A 19040-nucleotide genomic window follows, 5' to 3' on the forward strand; every position below is an offset into this window, starting at 1 on the left:
AGTTCAGATCATACGCCAAGTTATTAAGAGCTGAATGCAGGAATGAGCGTTTCCTATTTTTGTTTGTGCTGACAGAAACTACAAAAATGCAATACAAAATACATTACCAAGTATGGGGAAAAAAACCCATGCTTTCCTAGTGGGAGACCGCAGCAGAATGGAGACATGCCCAAAACAAGAAAACCAGAGCCTGTCTAATAAACACAGAGCTCAGAATAAATTGAGCCCTGCACTGAACTTCTCCTATGTGCAGTGATTTTGCCAGTGTTGTGGTGGCTCCATCGCATGGCCACATGTAAAGTTACACTTCCATTTACATTAATAAAACCACACACCTAAAACCTTCCCTTTCGAAGAGAGCGTTTCTTGGCTGCGGAAGGGGACTGCCAAGACGCCGCAGCACATCGCGTGCGATGCAGTTCCAATCTAAACACTGCAGCACCTGCTTATGGCCCGGCGTCATAAATACCTCCTGAGCCACACTGCCAGGAACAACTGAAACTGAGCCACGTTCGGACAGACGGACATTTCTGGCACAGTGAGTGAAGAGGTGGCTTGAGTTTCTTTGAATGCTCCATCACCTTTCGAGTTGTCAGGATCCTGGAACAGGACACACCTTCACCTGCCCGTAAGTCGGTTTGTGCCCACACTGGAATATAAGCACTGTGGCCTTAGTTGTGTGCAGCTTTTTGTCATGTTGTATGTAACATCAGATGGGACGCCCACTTGTGCAGTCTGCCTGACCTGCAAGAAGAACGAGCTGTGCTAGACATGAGGTGTGTAATCCATTATTTTCCTTTCAGTAATGTTCATATACAGGTTTCATTTCTATGATAGACCGATCTCTCTATATAGGAGCACGCAATGGATGGAGGGGCAAGTGGGACTGACAGATCAGGACCTCCTGCTCAGTGCCATGTGCTCAGGCTCCTTGCTCTGCTCCATGCGAGGTGACTAGCGAGACTTTCAATCCAATTACAAATGACCTGGCTGGAAGGACTCTGTGGAGCCTTCAACAGCGATAAACAGTGGACTCAGAGAAGGGCTATCTCTAGCAAGGGAGCTCACTGCATGTATTTGCAGCCCACACTTCCAGAAAGGCTCAGGGAGCTCGATGCTATGCCCTAGAGTCAACACAAGACCAGGGTCACTCACTGTCAACTGAATTCAGGTGCTTGTGGAACCTGCAGTTAGACCTATCTGTAACCATCTGGCAATCCTGTAGGAGGTCAGAAGTGATCAGGGGATGTGGGAGCTGATAATTATAGGCAGAAACAATATCGAACGATCAGATTTTACATACTCAATAGCTAAGTGCTTTTACTTAAAATTGTCAGTAGCGATAAAGTCCCTAATGAACACAGAGAAGCTCTAACATCCTTCCTTTACAGAAAAAGCTATTTCTGTGACACACGTATCTTCTTCTGTTCTCTAATGCAGCTATGTAAAAATAGTGCCTTCCTACTCAACAGAATTTGCCCTCTATCACAGTCAAATCTGCTGACTTAACAGCAACAATAAACTTTTTTATGGCTTTATAATCCTTCAGAGAGAGCATGCTAGATTCCATTTACAATTATTCATCAGACAGAACTGATTACTAAAGTCTAGGGAAGAGTCAAATTCTGTGTAACTTGTACTCGTGATAATACAGTTGAGCAGGTGTAACCAAGTGTGTCAGCACACGCTCACCACAGTGGATTAAGCTGGAATGGATGAGGAGGCTGCTGGCCCCAGCTGCCTACCTGGCCAGTCTCCCAGCAGTGGTCACAGCTGGGAGGGCTGACTGGCATGTGAAAATTAATTCCAGAATCGACACACTTTCCAGGCCAGATTGCTAGAACAAAATGACATCAATTTGGGCTTAATCTGTTGTCACATGTACCAATACCCAGAGGGTGCTACTTATTCTGCCTTGTCATTACTGAGGAAAACAGCAGCACTCCCCCCCACTTCCAGTTCAATGCATTAAATAAAAATAAAATAAAAGACCATGCCCCATCTTCAGAGGATATCTAAACTATCTTGACACCTTTACAAATCTAGATGCCTAAAAACATTGCATTTTCTATGAAAGCATGTGTGACATCTGTAAATGAGTGGCCTATAATGTTTCTATTGTAATAACATACATCACATTTGAAGAGATTGCTTTGAAAATCTAAACTATGACATTTTAAACTTTTGTTTTCAACCTCATTATTATATTAATAGCCACAAGTACAGAATTAAAGACTATCAGAAAATATTTCAATGGATTTGAAATGAATTGCCTACAAGAAAGATGGGGAGAGGCTGTTCAGGAGGGCCAGTTGTGATAGGACAAGGGGTAACGGTTTTAAAATAGAGGGAGGTAGGTTCAGGTTGGATATTAGGAAAAAATTTTTTACCATGAGAGTGGTAGAACACTGGAACAGGTTGCCCAGAGAGGTGGTGGATGCTCCATCCCTGCAGACGTTCAAGGCCAGGTTGGACGAGGCCCTGAGCAACCTGATCTAGTTGGAGATATCCCTGTTCCTTGCAGGGGGGTTGGACTAGATGACCTTTGAAGGTCCCTTCCAGCCCTAACTATTATTCTATGATTCTATGATTTGAAGGTCAGAGGATAGGAGCTAAACAATGACAATTTCTATGAAGAAAACCTATCAAAATGAAAAACTACTACAGATTAATAGGGGAATCAAAAATTTGTCAGGATACTAGATAACACTTTAAATGGTGGCAGCTCTCATTAACTCAGATGTAGCAGAATTTTACTAATTTAATCAGTGAACAAACCTGAGCTACTAGAGAAAGACTGAAAATGCACAAGAGGGCAGTGTTTTTTAACATTTTAATGTTTTGCCTCAGAGCTGTGGGCTTCAACACCATGGCTTTAAGCTTCCTAACAACAAACTGGTTGTTTCTAATCACCCTTTGCAGATCTCTCAGACCAGCCCTTAAGCAGTCCTAACGGAAGACTGAGCAAAAGTGGCTTCTCACCAATGCTAAAACATATCTAAGATACATGGTAATGTTTATAAAGGAGTTAAGATTTCCACATCAAAACAAAATCCTAATTTGACTTCATGGCTTAAAAGCACATAATGCTTTAAGTCTGTAGAGCTAAAGCAAGCAAACAATTTTGTGTGTGATGATGAGTTTGCTACAGTCATCTTATACTCGGCACTTGCCAAGGGTGCACTTTTTTGCACCGCTCAGGTTGTTGATGAAGATGTTAAATACAATTGGCCTCAGCAGTGACCCCTGAGGAACACCACTTGCAAACAGCTGCAAGTCAGACTTTGAACATTGACCCTTTGACCCTGATGGTCCAGACAGTTGTTCCATCTATGCTGTAATCCACCTATTCAGTTTGTATCTTCCCAGTCAGACTACAAGAACAGCATGAGAGAACTTGTTAAAAGCCTTGCTAAAGTCATAGTAAAAGACATGCACAGCACTTTCTCATCCACAGAGGGAATCATCTCACCATAGAAGGAAGGCAGATTAAGTTGGGCATGATTTCCTCTTGGTAAATCCATGGGGTTTACTCCCAGTCACCTTGTCTTTCCTGTGCCTGAAAATTACTTCCAGGGTGATTTGCTTTAAAATATTCTTGGGGATGAATGTGAGGATGACTGGCCTGTAAGTACTTTGGATTGTCCTTCTTGCCTGTTCCTGAAGATGAGTTTTGCATCTGCCTTTCTTCAGTCAACAGGGACATTCCCTGATGACAATGACCTTTCAAAAAAAAATAGACAGCAGCCTCACAATGGTAAAGGCCAGCTCCTTCACCAGCCTTGGATACATCCCATTTGGTCCCATGGACTTGTACATGTCTGGTTTACGTAAGTGATCCTTAACTCAATCCTACTCTGCAGCGGGTAGTACCCCTCTCCTCCAAACTCTCCTACTAAGCACAGACCTTGATGACAAAAGCCAAGATAAAGATTAGTTTTTGTTACTAGAGTCTGTGTCTGATTTTGTATCAGGTCAACAGTTTCCTTGATGTTCCTGTCAATATATCTGCAGAAGCCGTTCTTACTGCCTTCACATCCTTCACCAGTTTCAACTCCAGATAAGCTTTGGCCTTTTCTAATTCCACCCTGCCTACCCAGTTAATGCTTCCACATTCTTCCAGGGTAGACCATCCTCACTTCCGCTTTCCATGCACCTCTTTTAGTGCTTGAGCTCATTCAGGAGGTCCTTTTTCAGCCAAGCTGCCTTCTTTCCATGTCTCCTCATTTTCTTGAGCACCCGAATGGACTGCTTACTTTGCAAGCAAACCTCCCTTTCCTCCTGTTCTCAGTTCACAGTGACAATATTTCAGCCATCATAGTTAATGTTTTTTTGAGAGGTGGAAGAATTTGATGAGCAAAAGAACATTTTACTGTTGTGTGTTACAGCTCCACTAGATGGCTGTTAGATTAGGATCGTAAAGTCTTTTGTAGAACTGATAAGCCTGAAATTGCTTGCCAGGAAAAGCTCTGAAATTCTCTGCTTAAAGAAATAGTGCCTATGACAGAAAGGATCTGCTTTGAAAGGCTCACTCCCTCAGAGAAGGGACAGCCTTCCTGCTGCAGCTGTGCAAGCAGGAGACAAGAAGCATGAAACACAGGTGCGGAAATCATCCACATCCAGAATCTCAGACATAGCTTTCACTGCAAACCATTTTGCAGGCCAGAATAAGTGATGAAAACACACCACCTGTTTTCATCACATGATTATGAAACAACTCAGGGAAATATTCTGCTGGCTCCACTAACTAGTCCATCTTTTTCCGGTGCACAGCTACTTAAGTTCTAGTTTTGTAGTAAAGCTGCTGCATGCAAGCGAGTTCAGTGCCATGTATATGTAGGTTCCTCTTTTACATCAAGTTTTTAGAGTGGATAACTAGTAAAGAATGAACACATAAAAGTTGCCAGCTGAGAAATTACTGAGCGGTCGTTCTCATGGGATCACTCATTTTGACTCAACCTATTCAAATGTCTCTGCTGATGGGAGAACTGGACAAAGCATGGGGCAGTATTTCACTATTCTGACACTAGTATCCTCCCTGTTGAGGCATTCCTGTGATGGCATTTTAGTAAATTTTGGTTAAAAAAAGGGTAGAATTTCAGTAGAAATAGGGACATCAAGCTGGGAACCTGAGAGGACAAAGAATAGAACATCAGATGACTCACATTCTTGCCTCAAACTTTACCTCTAACCACAATAGAGGATAATGAATTAAGCTATAGCTGCATCAGCAGCAAGAGTAGTTAAAAGTAATTTATATAAAAGTCATTAAATAAATAAATTGACAGCAGATACATTTACTGCTTTTGCTTACCAAGAACTGCTCAGCTCCAATGCTGCAGTGAATTATAGGACTGCTCACTTTTCTACATATGCATGGTTCCACTGAAATGAATGGTGTTACTGTGCATGAAGTTACCTAATTTGAAATACTAGCACACTACTCAGAATGCCTGAAGTTAATAGTTTATGCAAGCTTTTGCAGGCTGAAAACCTACAGCAACATTTTATCACTTGCTCTGAGCCAATTAATGCTCACGTAATAAAAATGTTATGTATGTATGCATCTAGAAAATGCAACTGACTGTAAATAGTTAGCCATGACTGACAAGCAGGTAAATTCAGGCTTATTCAATGTAACATTCTATCATCATAACAATGTTCACTAGCACTCTTGCTAGTCAAAAGAAATATGCAGGATTTTTATAGAAATATGTAAGGCTTACTTGTGTTTTGTCATCTTTAGGTCATGGCAAAAATGGCTGAAAAACCTCGCATAGAATAAGTGCATAACTGCATGCTCCTTTCCTCCGATGTACAAATCCACAGGCATCCAGTAGTCTGCTAAGTCGCTATTAAAGGGCCTGAAAAAACACAATTATAGAAAAAATACAATGTGGAAAAGAAAAATCAGCTCTACTAAAATAGCTCATTATACTTGATTAGACAACACTATTTACTGAGAGCTATATGTGTGCAATAAAACTTTTATTTTGCTATCAGATCTATTTAATTTTTAATAACTGATATGCTTATTAAATTGTAGACAAAATTTGTTGGAGTGCAGATCTTTGAAGAGACTGCATGAAGAAAGCCCTGTGTAAATAAAGACTGGAGCTCAAAAGTTAGGCCTCAAGGGCAGAATGCCCTTGAAGTTAAGGATAAGAGAACTATGCTGTATGATAAGGGAGTAGTGTCTGCTTAGGGCAGAGCTTCGCTAGGCGGGTATCTGTTTGAAATAAGCTCTTAAACATGACAAGCATATGTATCATCCAATAATGGTGTAGAAAAGGTGTGGTCTCAGGATGACTGGCAAAAACTGTCTATATAAGCAATAAGAACTGCGCAATAAACGAGACTTCCTGCAGCTAACTCATATTGAGTCGTCTCAGTACTTCTACAAATCCCTTCTCCGCAAAAATTTTAATTGCCTCTGAAAAGCAGATCTACAGAAATATTATTTTAATCTAATTCAGAGAAACAACTAAGATTTAACATGTGACCTGAGAAAGTGATAAAAATAATTGCTTTCTCTTTAAATGATTTTTTTCATAAATACCCTGTGGCTAGCCTTTAAATTTTTTAGTATTTATCAAGTTTTACATACAAATACAGTGAAAGACGAGACATGCCCACTCAAAACCAGTTGATTTTCTTTTAGTTGGAGGTTTGCACTGTTGCCATTAGGGGGCAATGAAACAGTTTACTATAAGGTTGCAAAGCATTTTCAAGAGTCAGAAGGGTCATTGTACTCCAACTGAAGGATGCTCTATGAATTTACAATAAATTTGTCATTTAGAGCATATTTACTATGTTGTAGGAGGTCAGCTGCATGGTTTCCTAGCATTGCTTACTGGTTCATTAAATATTGTTATGTCTTCTACAATTGACTCCTTCCTTCAAAATACCATTTGTATGTATGTTGTTCTTTAATGCTTTATGGCCCCGTTCAAGCAAATTTACTTGTTCTGTCAGCTTGTTTGATTATTCCATCTATAATTTTTGTAATAGCAACACTTTTTTATTCACAGATGAGCCCAGAAGCAAATCGTGGATCTACAATTCATCTCTTTAGCAGAACAAATCAAAACTAACTTGTTCACAGTGTTCTAAAATCAACAGAGTAATTCTCCCAAATTCTGTAAAACATGACTTATGGAAACAAAGGGTTTACGTATACCCAGCGTAGCTAAGAAAAACAAAATAAATAAATCAAATGGAGGTAGTGATCTAGTGCAGAAGTCTACAAAAATGTTATTTCAATATAAAATAGATTTAACTACACTAAGCTGTTACTTTGACAGCTGGATATTACATCTGACTATTTAACCTTCAACTTCTGGAAAAGTTCCTCTTGTCTATGCACAAAAAATATTTTAAAACTGTCACTGGAGAGGAAGTAGTTTGCATAACTTAATATTCATAATGAATTCACAGTATCACTAGAAAATATTTTAAATTAATGTGAAATAGAAGTGTTCAAAGAAGGTATTTCTTTAATTTAACTAAACTAGTGCTGCCAATATAAAAAAATAATATATATAATTGGCCCAGCTACACTAAATCACTTGGTATGTAGTATGTACCCAGACATTGCTCTGGACAACAAATAAATAAATAAATCCCCAAACAGCCCTACGTACCATCTCAATACCTAAAAAAATGCAACTTATCTTTCTCAGACTACACGGTAGAGCTGTTCCACTAATTCCTCTTTGGAAAAAAACAGTGCTATCAGCAGTGCTACTACAGGGAGACTACGAAGCAGAAAAACAGCTCAATAACTACATCTGTCTTCCCACACTCTCCATGCTGCAGCCACTAACACACAGCACGTGAAAAATATCCTTTCATTAATTACATATATAGCCAAAGCGCCAACACAGCAGGAGCGTGCTGCGATGCCACCTCACTTTAGGTCTGCGGACGAGGAAGTGGCAAGAGTTATGGGAATTCAACAGGAGAGAAATAAGAGTGCTTCTTGGCAGCTGGATGTTACACTGGACTATTCCTCTTCTTACCAGTGGAATAGCACTCTGTCCACAGGCTGAACAACTCAGTGTGTTCCCAGGGAGAGTACACTCCATGCAACTGAACTGCACTCTCTGAGAGCGCCCTGGTGGGCTGTCATTCTTGATGGCATCCTCCACTAAAAACTATTTTCAGCTCCTCAGCTGAACGTTTCCCCTGTGCCCTGTCCCGTAACGCCCTTTCACACAAACTTCTGCCCCTTGCCCTGTGGCTCCTGTGCTTACACAGGTGTGTCTACACATCCTGCTCTTGTAGATCTCCTGGCACGAGAGCAACCAAATGCCGCATTTTTAGAGCAATTCCTAGTCCAGGCACTCAGGCCACAGCAATGGGCACAAAATCAGGGCAGCACAGGGGTTTACACCACCTTCCACAAAGGCCATTAGAAGGTAGAAGCACCAGAGTGTTTGGCCTCTTTCCTCTTCCTTCCTTCCCTCCTGTTCGGTGGGGCAGCCCCGTGCCTGCAGCCCTCACCTCTCCGTGTTGCCAGGGTCAGTGTACCTCAGGTAGTACCAAGCGGAATCAACAAATGTATCCATGGTATCAACTTCTCGCCGTGCTGCTGCCTTACACCTGAGCAAGAGAGACGGACAAGAGCTATTTTTAGATAAGTGACAAGCTTGGAAAAAAACCCAACCGTGTATAGTGTGGCCGCAGACATTCAGATTGTAAAACGAACGAGTCTGAGCAGTCTGAAGAGTGAGTGACATGTCCAGAAAAAGTCCAGCACTAGTAAGGGGGCTCTCCTTCCCTCTCCCTCCCAAACCAAAAGGAATAAAAAACAAAAAGAAGTCTGAACAGCTATAACACTAAGCGGTAGCAGAAGATAGCACTGCACCGGACAGCCCTTTCAATTGTTCCTGGAATTTTTAGAATTGCCATTTTAAAAGAAAAAAAAAAAAGAAAAAATCTTAAAGCACAGAGAAGTGTATTTGCCATAAAGTTAATTGGTATTGAATATATAGCATACTCGTTAGGTACCAGCAGACAAATCATTTTATAAATATTGTGCAGAAGGAGCAAGTGGTTCCCTCTCTGATTATCTGTACAAAAAGGTCTTTGCAGATTCCATTTATCATCTCCAGAAAAAAAATGAACTTAGTTTAATTTCAGCTTTCACTGAGATCTAGCAAATTTCTTCTAGACCTTGTAGCACAATTTCAGTTTGTGATTACAGCAAATCAATTTTTGCTTGGAGCCCTATTGGCAACGCTAAGAAACACTTAAAATAAATTTTAGAAGCTCAGGTTACTTTCTTCTAGTTTCTTCCTGAATATAAAGTATTTGTTTGTACAGCCCAATAACCACATTTAATAAACTTCCATCTGTTGTAAATGAACCCTCTTTAAAACTCTTAATGTTGAAGCAATGGGATTATTCTACTATAAATAAAACTTTGCAACCTGTGACATACAAATATCACTGGCTATATGTAACAAATGTATACAATTTATAAATATATGGAAATTTAAATGTATGTATATGTGTAATAAACATACATAATAAACAGCACTGGCTATTAAATATTTTCCAGCTGCACATTTCGTCTGCGATCAAGCTTGACAACCGAGCTGCAACATGTATCTGCCTTTCTGCCTGATCCGTCAGCTTGGCTTGCCGAGGCATGTTTAGGAGAGCATCACCACTTAACATTTTCCTTCAATGTATCTCTGCTCCAGGTCCTTTCTAACCAGGAAGTTTTTCTTTCGATGGGAATAATGTAGATAATAAATTTCACTTCTAGCTGTTTTTAACATAGAATAACTATTTTATTAAATTGTACATATAAGCAGACACTTGGCCAATGTAAAATAATACTAATTATATTGAAATAGAATGGCTTTTCGGTCAAAAGCAAGAACACTTTACAGTCATTGAACCATAATTACATCTGCTTCATGCCTCTGATGTGGCCTGTATTCTAGACATGGCTCACTAAGACACAGATAGCATGAGCATCTTTCAAAATTTATACAACAGACAACACTGTAATCTCATTAGACGATCTTCAGACAACTAACACAATTACCTGGACTTGTATAACAATGAATAACTTGGGCATCTCCTCCCATTTAGGATTGCTTACATTATTGTCACTCAAATACTCTCTGACTTTTGAGAATTTTTTGTGTCTTACTATCCTTATTAATTCTAGATACTATATGCAACTAATAAAAAAAACTATTACTGGAGAGAAGGGCTAAAGGAAGGACTCATGTAACTTCTCAAAGCAAGGAAAACCAAGGAAGGCTGCACACACAAAGGCAATAGTTCACAGGATAGCAGACATTAAAAAATAGCTCACTGTAGCAGACATATGTATGAGCAATACTGAATACAGCTGTCAAATACGTGAGAATTAAGCAGCCAAATAAACGTGACAATTACAAAAAAAAAGTTAATTTCAGCAAACTATCACATTTTAGTCTAAGAAACTAATCCTGCATGCCTTTATTTCTGACTAAACAAATGCCCTCGATTAACTTTTAGAAGTAGGGCAGACACAGTAACTATCCAGAAACCATAAGGATTTGCCACACATCAGAAGTATATTGTTGCCTGGTAGACAGCAAACATATTTTTGAATTAAAGTCAGGACGAAGCCAGGATTGCAGACAGTGACTTTCAGTCACATCAGGAAAAGTTTTCAGTTGAAATTAGTAATTGTAGACCAAGGCATTTCTGGGGATTTTACTAAACCTCTGGATCTTGTTTAGAAAGGCTTCCCTGCAAAAGTCACACTTTAAAACACACTACTACGTGTAATTTAAATAGACATATCTGAGAAGAAATTTTCTATGCAGAAACATGGAAGCAAACGTGTGTTTTACATAAAATATATGTTATCAACGAAGGTCAAAATACATTTTCGTAGAGAACCTCAGAACTGCTGTGCGCGAGCTACCTAATTAGAAATGAAAGCTACACTCATATTCTACCCTGCAAATGTTAAAATACAGTGAGATGTTATGAAACTGCTGCATTATCAATGAGAGCCCTAATGCCATTTATTCCCTGCCTGGCAGCCTGATAATGTACTCCCTACTTGGCCAGTCTGTTAGCAGCAGCATTGTCTCACACTGCTGATGAAAAACTTGCCTGGGACAACTGATGTTCTACCAGTTCTTCTACAGAACCTGTATGCAAACTCCGGTGTACAGAGTATCATCTAAGCAGCCCTCAAGACTAGACAACCGATTTTCAGGATGTATCTCCCACTACTTAATTTAGGCTGTTTTATTTCTTAAACAGCTGGACTACAAACAATAGATTACAAGACTGACAAGATGCATACAATTACTATCACCTTCAATCTTAATTACATGCTCTCATCTCTAGTATGCAAGTGAATGTGATTCTTCATGATAAAGAGTTACATAGCTGAAGAAACACTTTATTGTTGGACTATTGCTAATAAAATGAACATGATGTTAGTTTCCTTAACAAAAGGAAATAATTCAATAATCATTAGAAGCTTTATATGAACTCTGCTGGTGAAAGATAATGAAAACTCTTGTAGTAAATTAAGTGAGAATTACTGTTAAAAAAAGAGAGCGGGGCAGGGCGAAAATCATTCTCTTTTCCCTTTTTTCTTTCCTCCAACTTAAAAACAATGATCTTTGCTTCAGCTTGTTTACGAAGAAGTTGCAGTGGTTGTTTATGTTGCAAAAAAGGGAGTTTTATGGAGTATATAAGAAAAAAAACCCTGTGCTGGGTCAGACTAAATATTCTGGAGTAGTATCCTGCCTAGATAGACAGTAGACTGACAGTAGAGCTGTCGGTTGTCAATGCTTACGGAAAGAGCACAAGAAACAGGCAGGTACAACGCTATCTCTCAGTCTGTGGTAAATACAACATTGGCTTACCTCGGACAGGAACAGTTCACCCATTCTGGAGCAGTTTCTAAAGGTGAGGCTCCCTTTCCTGTGAAGGTGGTTACACTGGGCAACACCACAGGTAAGTCTTCATAAGGTACGGGGACAGTGCCACATGTCTGGCAGTGAATGACAGGAATAGGTGTTCCCCAGTACCGCTGTCGAGATATTAACCAGTCTCTTAATTTGTCACTCGTTAGGTCTCCACCTATTCCTTTATTTTTTGCCTGCTGGGTAATAGCTTTTAAAGCCTCCTGCCGAGTCATGCCTGTGATCTGATTAAGAAAGAGAAAAGCAGAAGAAGAAAGAAAAATACGTATTTGCTGTCGGTGAAAATGCAAGAACAGACAAAAAAGTCACAAATGCAATTTCTGAGAGTCAAAGTTTATAAGCCTCATATTAATGTTCCCCTTCCTGCTGCTTAATATCCTTCTATCCAAAAGACTATTCACATATCAGTCACTTGATTCATTTAAACTCTCTTAATCAAAGAGTACTGTTCTTGATAGCCTCAATAGAATAAGGCTGAGAAACACCCCCGTAGACCACTTCAGCCTTTATTGGCAGATATTTGCATTTACCGTCGATATTTTAATAAACTGTTACACTGAAACTTCCAGAATATCACCAACACAATGTAGAGACTGAGAAATGTGGATGGTGAAACAGCTTTCTTTCTCCTGCATTCATTTGAGGTTCTTCTATTGCTTTCAGATACATCTTAAACACTTAGACCCTACCTGTCACATAACAGAACATGAGCTTTGTGTCTGCTATCAAATGCTTTTTTTCAAGAGCTACAACACCATATATATTTTATATTCAAATGTAAGATTTCTATATCACTTCAGGTATATTACCAGAAAGGCTTACACAACATTTCAATGTCTATGTAGAAAAAGGACTAACATATTAATATTTAGCTTAAAAATGTATTGAGATGATGAACTAAGAATCAACTTTTAACATAGGATCAAATATTCAGTTTCCATTATAAAACTCAGACCAATACTGTAGCTTCTTCTCCTGTACAAAAGGAAAAAAAAAATCATTTTATTGCTACAGAAGAGCCAACATATTTCATCACTAAATTATTCCTAGAAATTTGGTAGCATAAGCCTGGCTTGATTCTTAAAAAGAAAAAAAGCCTTTAAACATACAAATTATTTGGCACTCTCGAGAAAACAGATTTAGTTTGCATTGTTATTGTAAGTTGGAAAGAACTCCATGCTTGTACACCCACCTCTCCAGAATTAATGACTTTCTCCAAACCATTTGGCAATGTTTCCATGACTTCAGTGAAAGAAATGCCCAGATTCTTAGCTACTGCAGCATCTTCTGCACTTGTGCTAGGTATTCCTAGGTGACGGGGGAAGTAAAAAAAAAAAAAATTAGTTCTGGGATCGACTAACAGGGATATAAATCACCAATTTGAGGATAAAACATTTACTTCTATGACATCCTCTTTCTAATTCCTTATGTTTACCCAAAGGAGCTTAAAAATCTAAGAACAATAAAAATGTTTTTATGTTCTTTAAGCAGTGAAATGCAAGCAGCAATAATCACAAACATTTTCTCAGTTTCTCTTCAATCCAAGTATTAATTGATGTCCCACCACAGAAAAGGCTGAAAATTAGATGGTTCAGAAAAAGCCTAAAAGTAAAGCTATAAAATTTGGATAAATAATAAATTTTTCAATACAATTATATTATCTAAATATAATAAATTTAAATAACATAGATTTAAATTTTACTTGCGAATATGAGAAACAAATCCAAACAAACAGCCTAAATACTCCTCTTGTTTCAATAGTGAATTTAATCTCTTTCTAATTTCATAGTTTATTAAAATGTACCACAACACAACAGTCTCTAACATTACTATCCCTTTAACATGAAAGACATGATTTGTTTATAATCTCAGGAAAACAATTCAAATAACGCCAGTTTTCTATTCGGAATATAACTACTGAGAGCACTTCCTACTGCTGTTGAGTCAGTTATAGAAGTCACAGCATTTAAGGCCCCTGATGCTGTCTTGCCCTTTGCATCTTATTATTTGGGTCAGTCACAGATCTTGAATATGAGTTTCTCTTCTAAGCCACACAGACTTCTTTTTATTATAGCAATTTACCAGCACCATAAAATGACACATTAAATATTTCTTACTCATATTGATAGATGATGACATCTTCCCCCTGATTTTGCTGCATTTATTTTGAAAGCTACTTTGTTCTACTTTGGAGGACTACCTTTCAGGGTGAGTTAAGAAATTTCTTAACTTTGTTATTATGTGTATTCTGAAATAACATCGAAATACTAACAGACTTATTTCCACAGGGAGATACAACTTTCTGGATATTTTTTTCCTTTCAGTGATAATTTATTTAGTATTTTGAACAATCTTGCACAATTGCTGTCATCACAGGCTGAGAGAGTTGGGGCTGTTCAGCCTGAAGAAGAGAAGGCTCCAGGGGGATCTTACAGCAGCCTTCCAGTACTTGAAGGGGGAAAGCTGGAGAGGGACTTACTTCCCTTACTACAGGAAAGCTGGAGAGGGACTTTTTACAAGGGTATGTAGTGATAAGACAAGGGGCAATGGCTTTAAACAGAAAGAAGGTAGATTTAGATTGGATATAAGAAAGAAATTTTTCACTCTGAGGGTGGTGAGGCACTGGAACAGGTTGCCCAGATAAGTTGTAGATGCCCCATCCCTGGAAGTGTTCAAGGCCAGGTTGGATGAGGCTTTGGGCAACCTGGTCTAGGGGAAGGTGTCCCTGCCCATGGCAGGGGGGTTGGAACTAGATGATCTTTGAGGTCTCTTCCAACCCAAACCATTCTATGATTCTATGATCTTTAAAAGGCAAAGAAACTTATTCCAACAAGCCAACACCAACATTAGGTTGGTGAAAACTGCAAACAAAACCTCTAGAATATTGCTGAGTACATTGGAATTATTAACATACAAACTACTTAATTCAAAACCACTTTAACAATCATCTTTGTTCAGGCAATGAAATGTCTACTGTACATTAATTCTGTCAATACATGGAAGTTTGGAAGCAGATAACTAAGGAAAAGCAAGTAAAACTGCACTGTGACAAATAACCTCATAAGTAGCAAAATACAGAGTCGCTGTTTTATCTTTCCAGCAGACATAGGCTTTGCCATTTCAAGGCCCTGTTATAGGATAATGTATGTATCTTAATTTGTCAGCCCTGCAGCCTGCAACAGGTGGCTTCGCAATATGTTCTACAAATGGGAAAGAAGTGGGCTCCACTTTTTGGTCTTCATTCTTTCAAAAAGATGATGCTATTAATGTACATCAACAGCTGGCATCCAGAACTTCCCAGGGAGAGCTGGGCTGTTTCCAACAGACATAAGGCCAAGGTACATGCCAGTGAGAAAGCTGGAAGCTTTTAATGAAAAATATTATTAGGTATCTCAATTATTTGGCTTCTCTTACATGAGCAGAGGTTCTGGTTCTCAAAAATAGATTTGTTCCTAAAGTGTAAGATGCAAGCATGTTTTAAGTAAGGTATAGAGCCCAACTGAACAATTTCTATCAGCCTTGTGAGGGTCATCCAAGATATTTTTGCAGTGTCAGCTGGTTTTATTCAGTTCAGTTGTTGTGCTGGAACAGTCAACATTGGCAGTGGGGTAGAGAAGACAGAATGAACTTCAGGGCAGGAAAGAAGTATTAACAACAGAGAGGTAACAAAGGGACTGAAGGGATAAGGATGTAGTGGAAAGGATGAAGAAGAGAACTATTTTCTCTTAGGACTGGCACAGAACATTGCCTGCTCATTGCAGTTGACATGGAACCACAGCAAAACACAACAGTCAACAGAAAGGTTGATGGGATGTCACTGAGAAAGATACACTCTGCAGATTAAAATGGACATAATTTTTAAAAGTTAGCACAATTTCCAATTTCCCTTAGGACAGTCACATCATCTAACTGTATGTACTTCACTGCCCAAGTTGAGGGGCTAGGCTCCCTATGCAGGAAAAGAGGAAGACAAGGTGCTTCATAGGATGACTTTGAGAAGAGAAGCCCACTCCAGATGATTCAGAGTACCCTCTAGTAATATCCTTCCACTCCGTTTATGTATGCTCAATTCTAAATTAGGCGTCTAAATTATGGAAACACTTTCTTTAGAGATAAAGGGTCCAAGATAACTGCCCAAGACTACCTGAACAGATTTATTACCTATTCCAATTTATTTTACTGATCTCAAGACACATATTATCAGATAAAAGTCAAACTTGGAAGTTTCATACATTTACTGTCTGAAACGTTTCTCCATATGGATGCACATAATTTATGTAAACATAAGACAAAAAACTAGCTAAAAGTTTGGGTTGTTTGCAAAATGTTTATGTCAAACAATGGTACAGTCCTGTTTTGATTAAGCATGATGAGAGACAGCCAAATACACATGCACTGTAGGTAATCAATTCTCTTAAGATAAGCAGATCCTCAAATTTAGCTCATTAAATGTACTAATTTTATTATATTTCCATTAAAATTTATTATCCTGTACATCCCTCCCCCAGACACATTCCACATAGTTACTCCTCCCTTCTTTTTTCACTAATGAAGAACAGTAATGAAGAACAGGATTCCAAATTCCAGGAGAGAGCCACCGTGTTCAAAGATTTGCTGCAACAGTATCCAGTGCTCCAACACATTCACTTACATATTAAATGTCACATACCTATTTTAGTATCGAGAAAATTCTCAAAATTGTTTTTTGCTGAGATGACTACAGGAATCTCCTGATTGGTAAGCAAATTCACAGCTGTCACTGAAGTAAGCGAGTCTGAAAACAAATGTAATGATCACAGTAAGTAAAATATGACAGAATATATGCTAAGAACATGACTTACTATTAAAACTCAGTTTATCTTAAACATGTGTAAAATTTAAATTAGAATTTTGTTTAAATAAGAAAGAAAATGAAAAGCCTAAACACATTTCTAAAGTCCAGATGTGTTAAAATCTTCAGTAAGTCTGATGGATTAATTTTCATGATTAGAAAACATAACAAACACGTGAATAAAAAAGGAGTAAGATTTGGACTATAATTAAAAAAATTAGTGAGTCCTTTAGCATTATTTGTGTGCTGCAGGCTTGTTTGAATTAGCTCTAGAAAGCTCTGAATTATGTACTAGAAGACATTAAAAAAATTAAGCAAAAAAATCCAGTTATTCAGATGAGACTGAAGAGGAGCTTATATACTACACTTATGATTTGCTTTCTTACAGAAGAACTACAAAGCATGAGAAATATTAAGTGTAAAAAAAAGAAACCTAAATAACCAATTGATTTCCAGGCAGAACACTCATATTCATATTAGAGATGAGGAACCTAATGTCCATAGGGAAGGGGAGGGAGAAGAGGAAAGAATCAAGGGTGATAAACGGAAAAGTATTTACAATGAGTAGCTTTGGTGGCTCAACAAGAAGAAAATCAAACCTGAATACTCCCAAGTTCTGAGGATTCAAGCCTGACATCTCAATTTGGACCTGTTTCTAACTTTTTCAGTAGCTTTAAGTTGATGATAATTAAAGTAATTAAATAATTAAAAACACAGACTGCTAAGAGCTTCCTTTCCCCTATCTTCATAGCTAAGCTGAGGAAAGTTTCAGTCTTGTATTGCTATACATAAAATCTGCTTGAAATAAAATAACTGCATTTTAGAGAAGAGGGTTACTACACCGCATCCGTCTTGTTATTTCTGATTATTACTTTTTCAAATTTCAGGTCTCTCAGACACCCATGTTCTAGGTAAAATTTCTCACATTCAAACCACCACACACGTCTTTCCTCCTCTGTTTAAAATATGTACAAAAAGAATCATTTCACTCTTTAAAAGCATCTAAGCAAAAAGCCTCAAGAATAGGATGCTGAGCGGGTAGGATAGTCTGCCTTCAAAAATAACTTCTCTCTCCCACCCAACAATAATTTTGATTTTATGCTGGAACCCAAAGTAATAACTCCAGTTTATGAAAGCACACTTTCTTTTGCTCATTTGCTCACATCATTACTATAATAGCCATAAAGAGATGATATTACAGTTACAAATGTGAAAGAATGTATGTATAATATTATAATGAGATAATGAACAGTGTAAGGATCAAATCTTTACCTCAGATACCTCACACTGACAAAACTAGAAGACTTACCAGATTCTGAATTAACATAAATTTTGCTAGGCTAAAAAAAAGAATGTTTGAAAACTGGTTTCTCATCTCTATTTAAATAATAATAGCCTAAAATACAGAGCCGTACTCCAAGAGTAAAGGTATTAGAACTTTAAGTTACTTTGTCATATAATCTTTTTTTCCTCTCCTAGAAAAAAAAAAATATACCCTTCTATTTTTTTTAATGAGAACACAGTGAAGAGAAAGAAGTACCAGACTATGACTATCTCTGCTGAAAAGAAAAAATGTAAAATTTTAATGTTACTAGTGAATGTTTTAAACAAAATCTTGGTTAATGTGAAAATATGGTCTATCCAAGGCCATAAGAAATTTTAATGTTACTTAAATGCCACTGTTGGCCCTTTGTATGTACCATGGCTGAAATGCAAATCTGAAAGTCCATGTAGAAATTCTTCTCCTTTATTTTCTCTTCTTTGAAAAATACTAGTCTATGCCTTTGAAACGCTCAAGAAATAGAAAGAAACATCAGCCCGTTTCAACTGAAGAATGCATGTAAGCGTATTTACGAGTAGCAGGAGTACACAACAACAGCAGAGTTATGATTCTGGAACTGTGTCCACTTTAAAGCCTCATTTTCAAGGTCTTTTGGCTGTAATTATTCTGGATGAGATTTTCTTAATTTAGCCCAACTAAAAGGTGAAGTTTATTGTTAACAGACACCAAAAAAAAGCCTTTCAAGTATTTTCTCGTAAAAACAATATAAAAAAATATGTTGTAGTCCTATTAAAAACAAGTTTTGCACCTGTGTGGTTTGGCTTTAAGTACAAGATCCAACAAAGATACAGGCATGTACATGGATGCACATTTCTGGGGTTAGAGCTTTGATTCGGCTGAAGTGCAAGAGCTGCAAATTTCTTCCTTTGTTCCTTAATAAAAATTCTGCAAGCTTTGCTCAGCTCTGAGA

The 19040-nt window shown here is 38.1% G+C and overlaps 1 protein-coding gene across 2 annotated transcripts in view; it reads right to left on the reverse strand.

The window, feature by feature from the left end:
* The window catches only part of LARS2 (leucyl-tRNA synthetase 2, mitochondrial), a 94029-nt gene that overhangs the window by 28510 nt on the left and 46479 nt on the right, over positions 1 to 19040 (reverse strand). For both annotated transcript variants that reach the window (XM_086614405.1, XM_086614406.1), the window contains 5 exons: positions 16627 to 16731; positions 13150 to 13265; positions 11898 to 12181; positions 8506 to 8604; positions 5727 to 5864 (listed from right to left, as the gene is read on the reverse strand). In XM_086614405.1, the coding sequence (XP_086470531.1) occupies positions 5727 to 5864; positions 8506 to 8604; positions 11898 to 12181; positions 13150 to 13265; positions 16627 to 16731 (742 nt within the window). The remainder of the gene's footprint in view (positions 1 to 5726; positions 5865 to 8505; positions 8605 to 11897; positions 12182 to 13149; positions 13266 to 16626; positions 16732 to 19040) is intronic.

The sequence above is a fragment of the Tauraco erythrolophus genome, chromosome 7 (genome assembly GCF_009769465.1).
Source record: "Tauraco erythrolophus isolate bTauEry1 chromosome 7, bTauEry1.pri, whole genome shotgun sequence".
In the NCBI taxonomy this organism is placed as follows: domain Eukaryota; kingdom Metazoa; phylum Chordata; class Aves; order Musophagiformes; family Musophagidae; genus Tauraco; species Tauraco erythrolophus.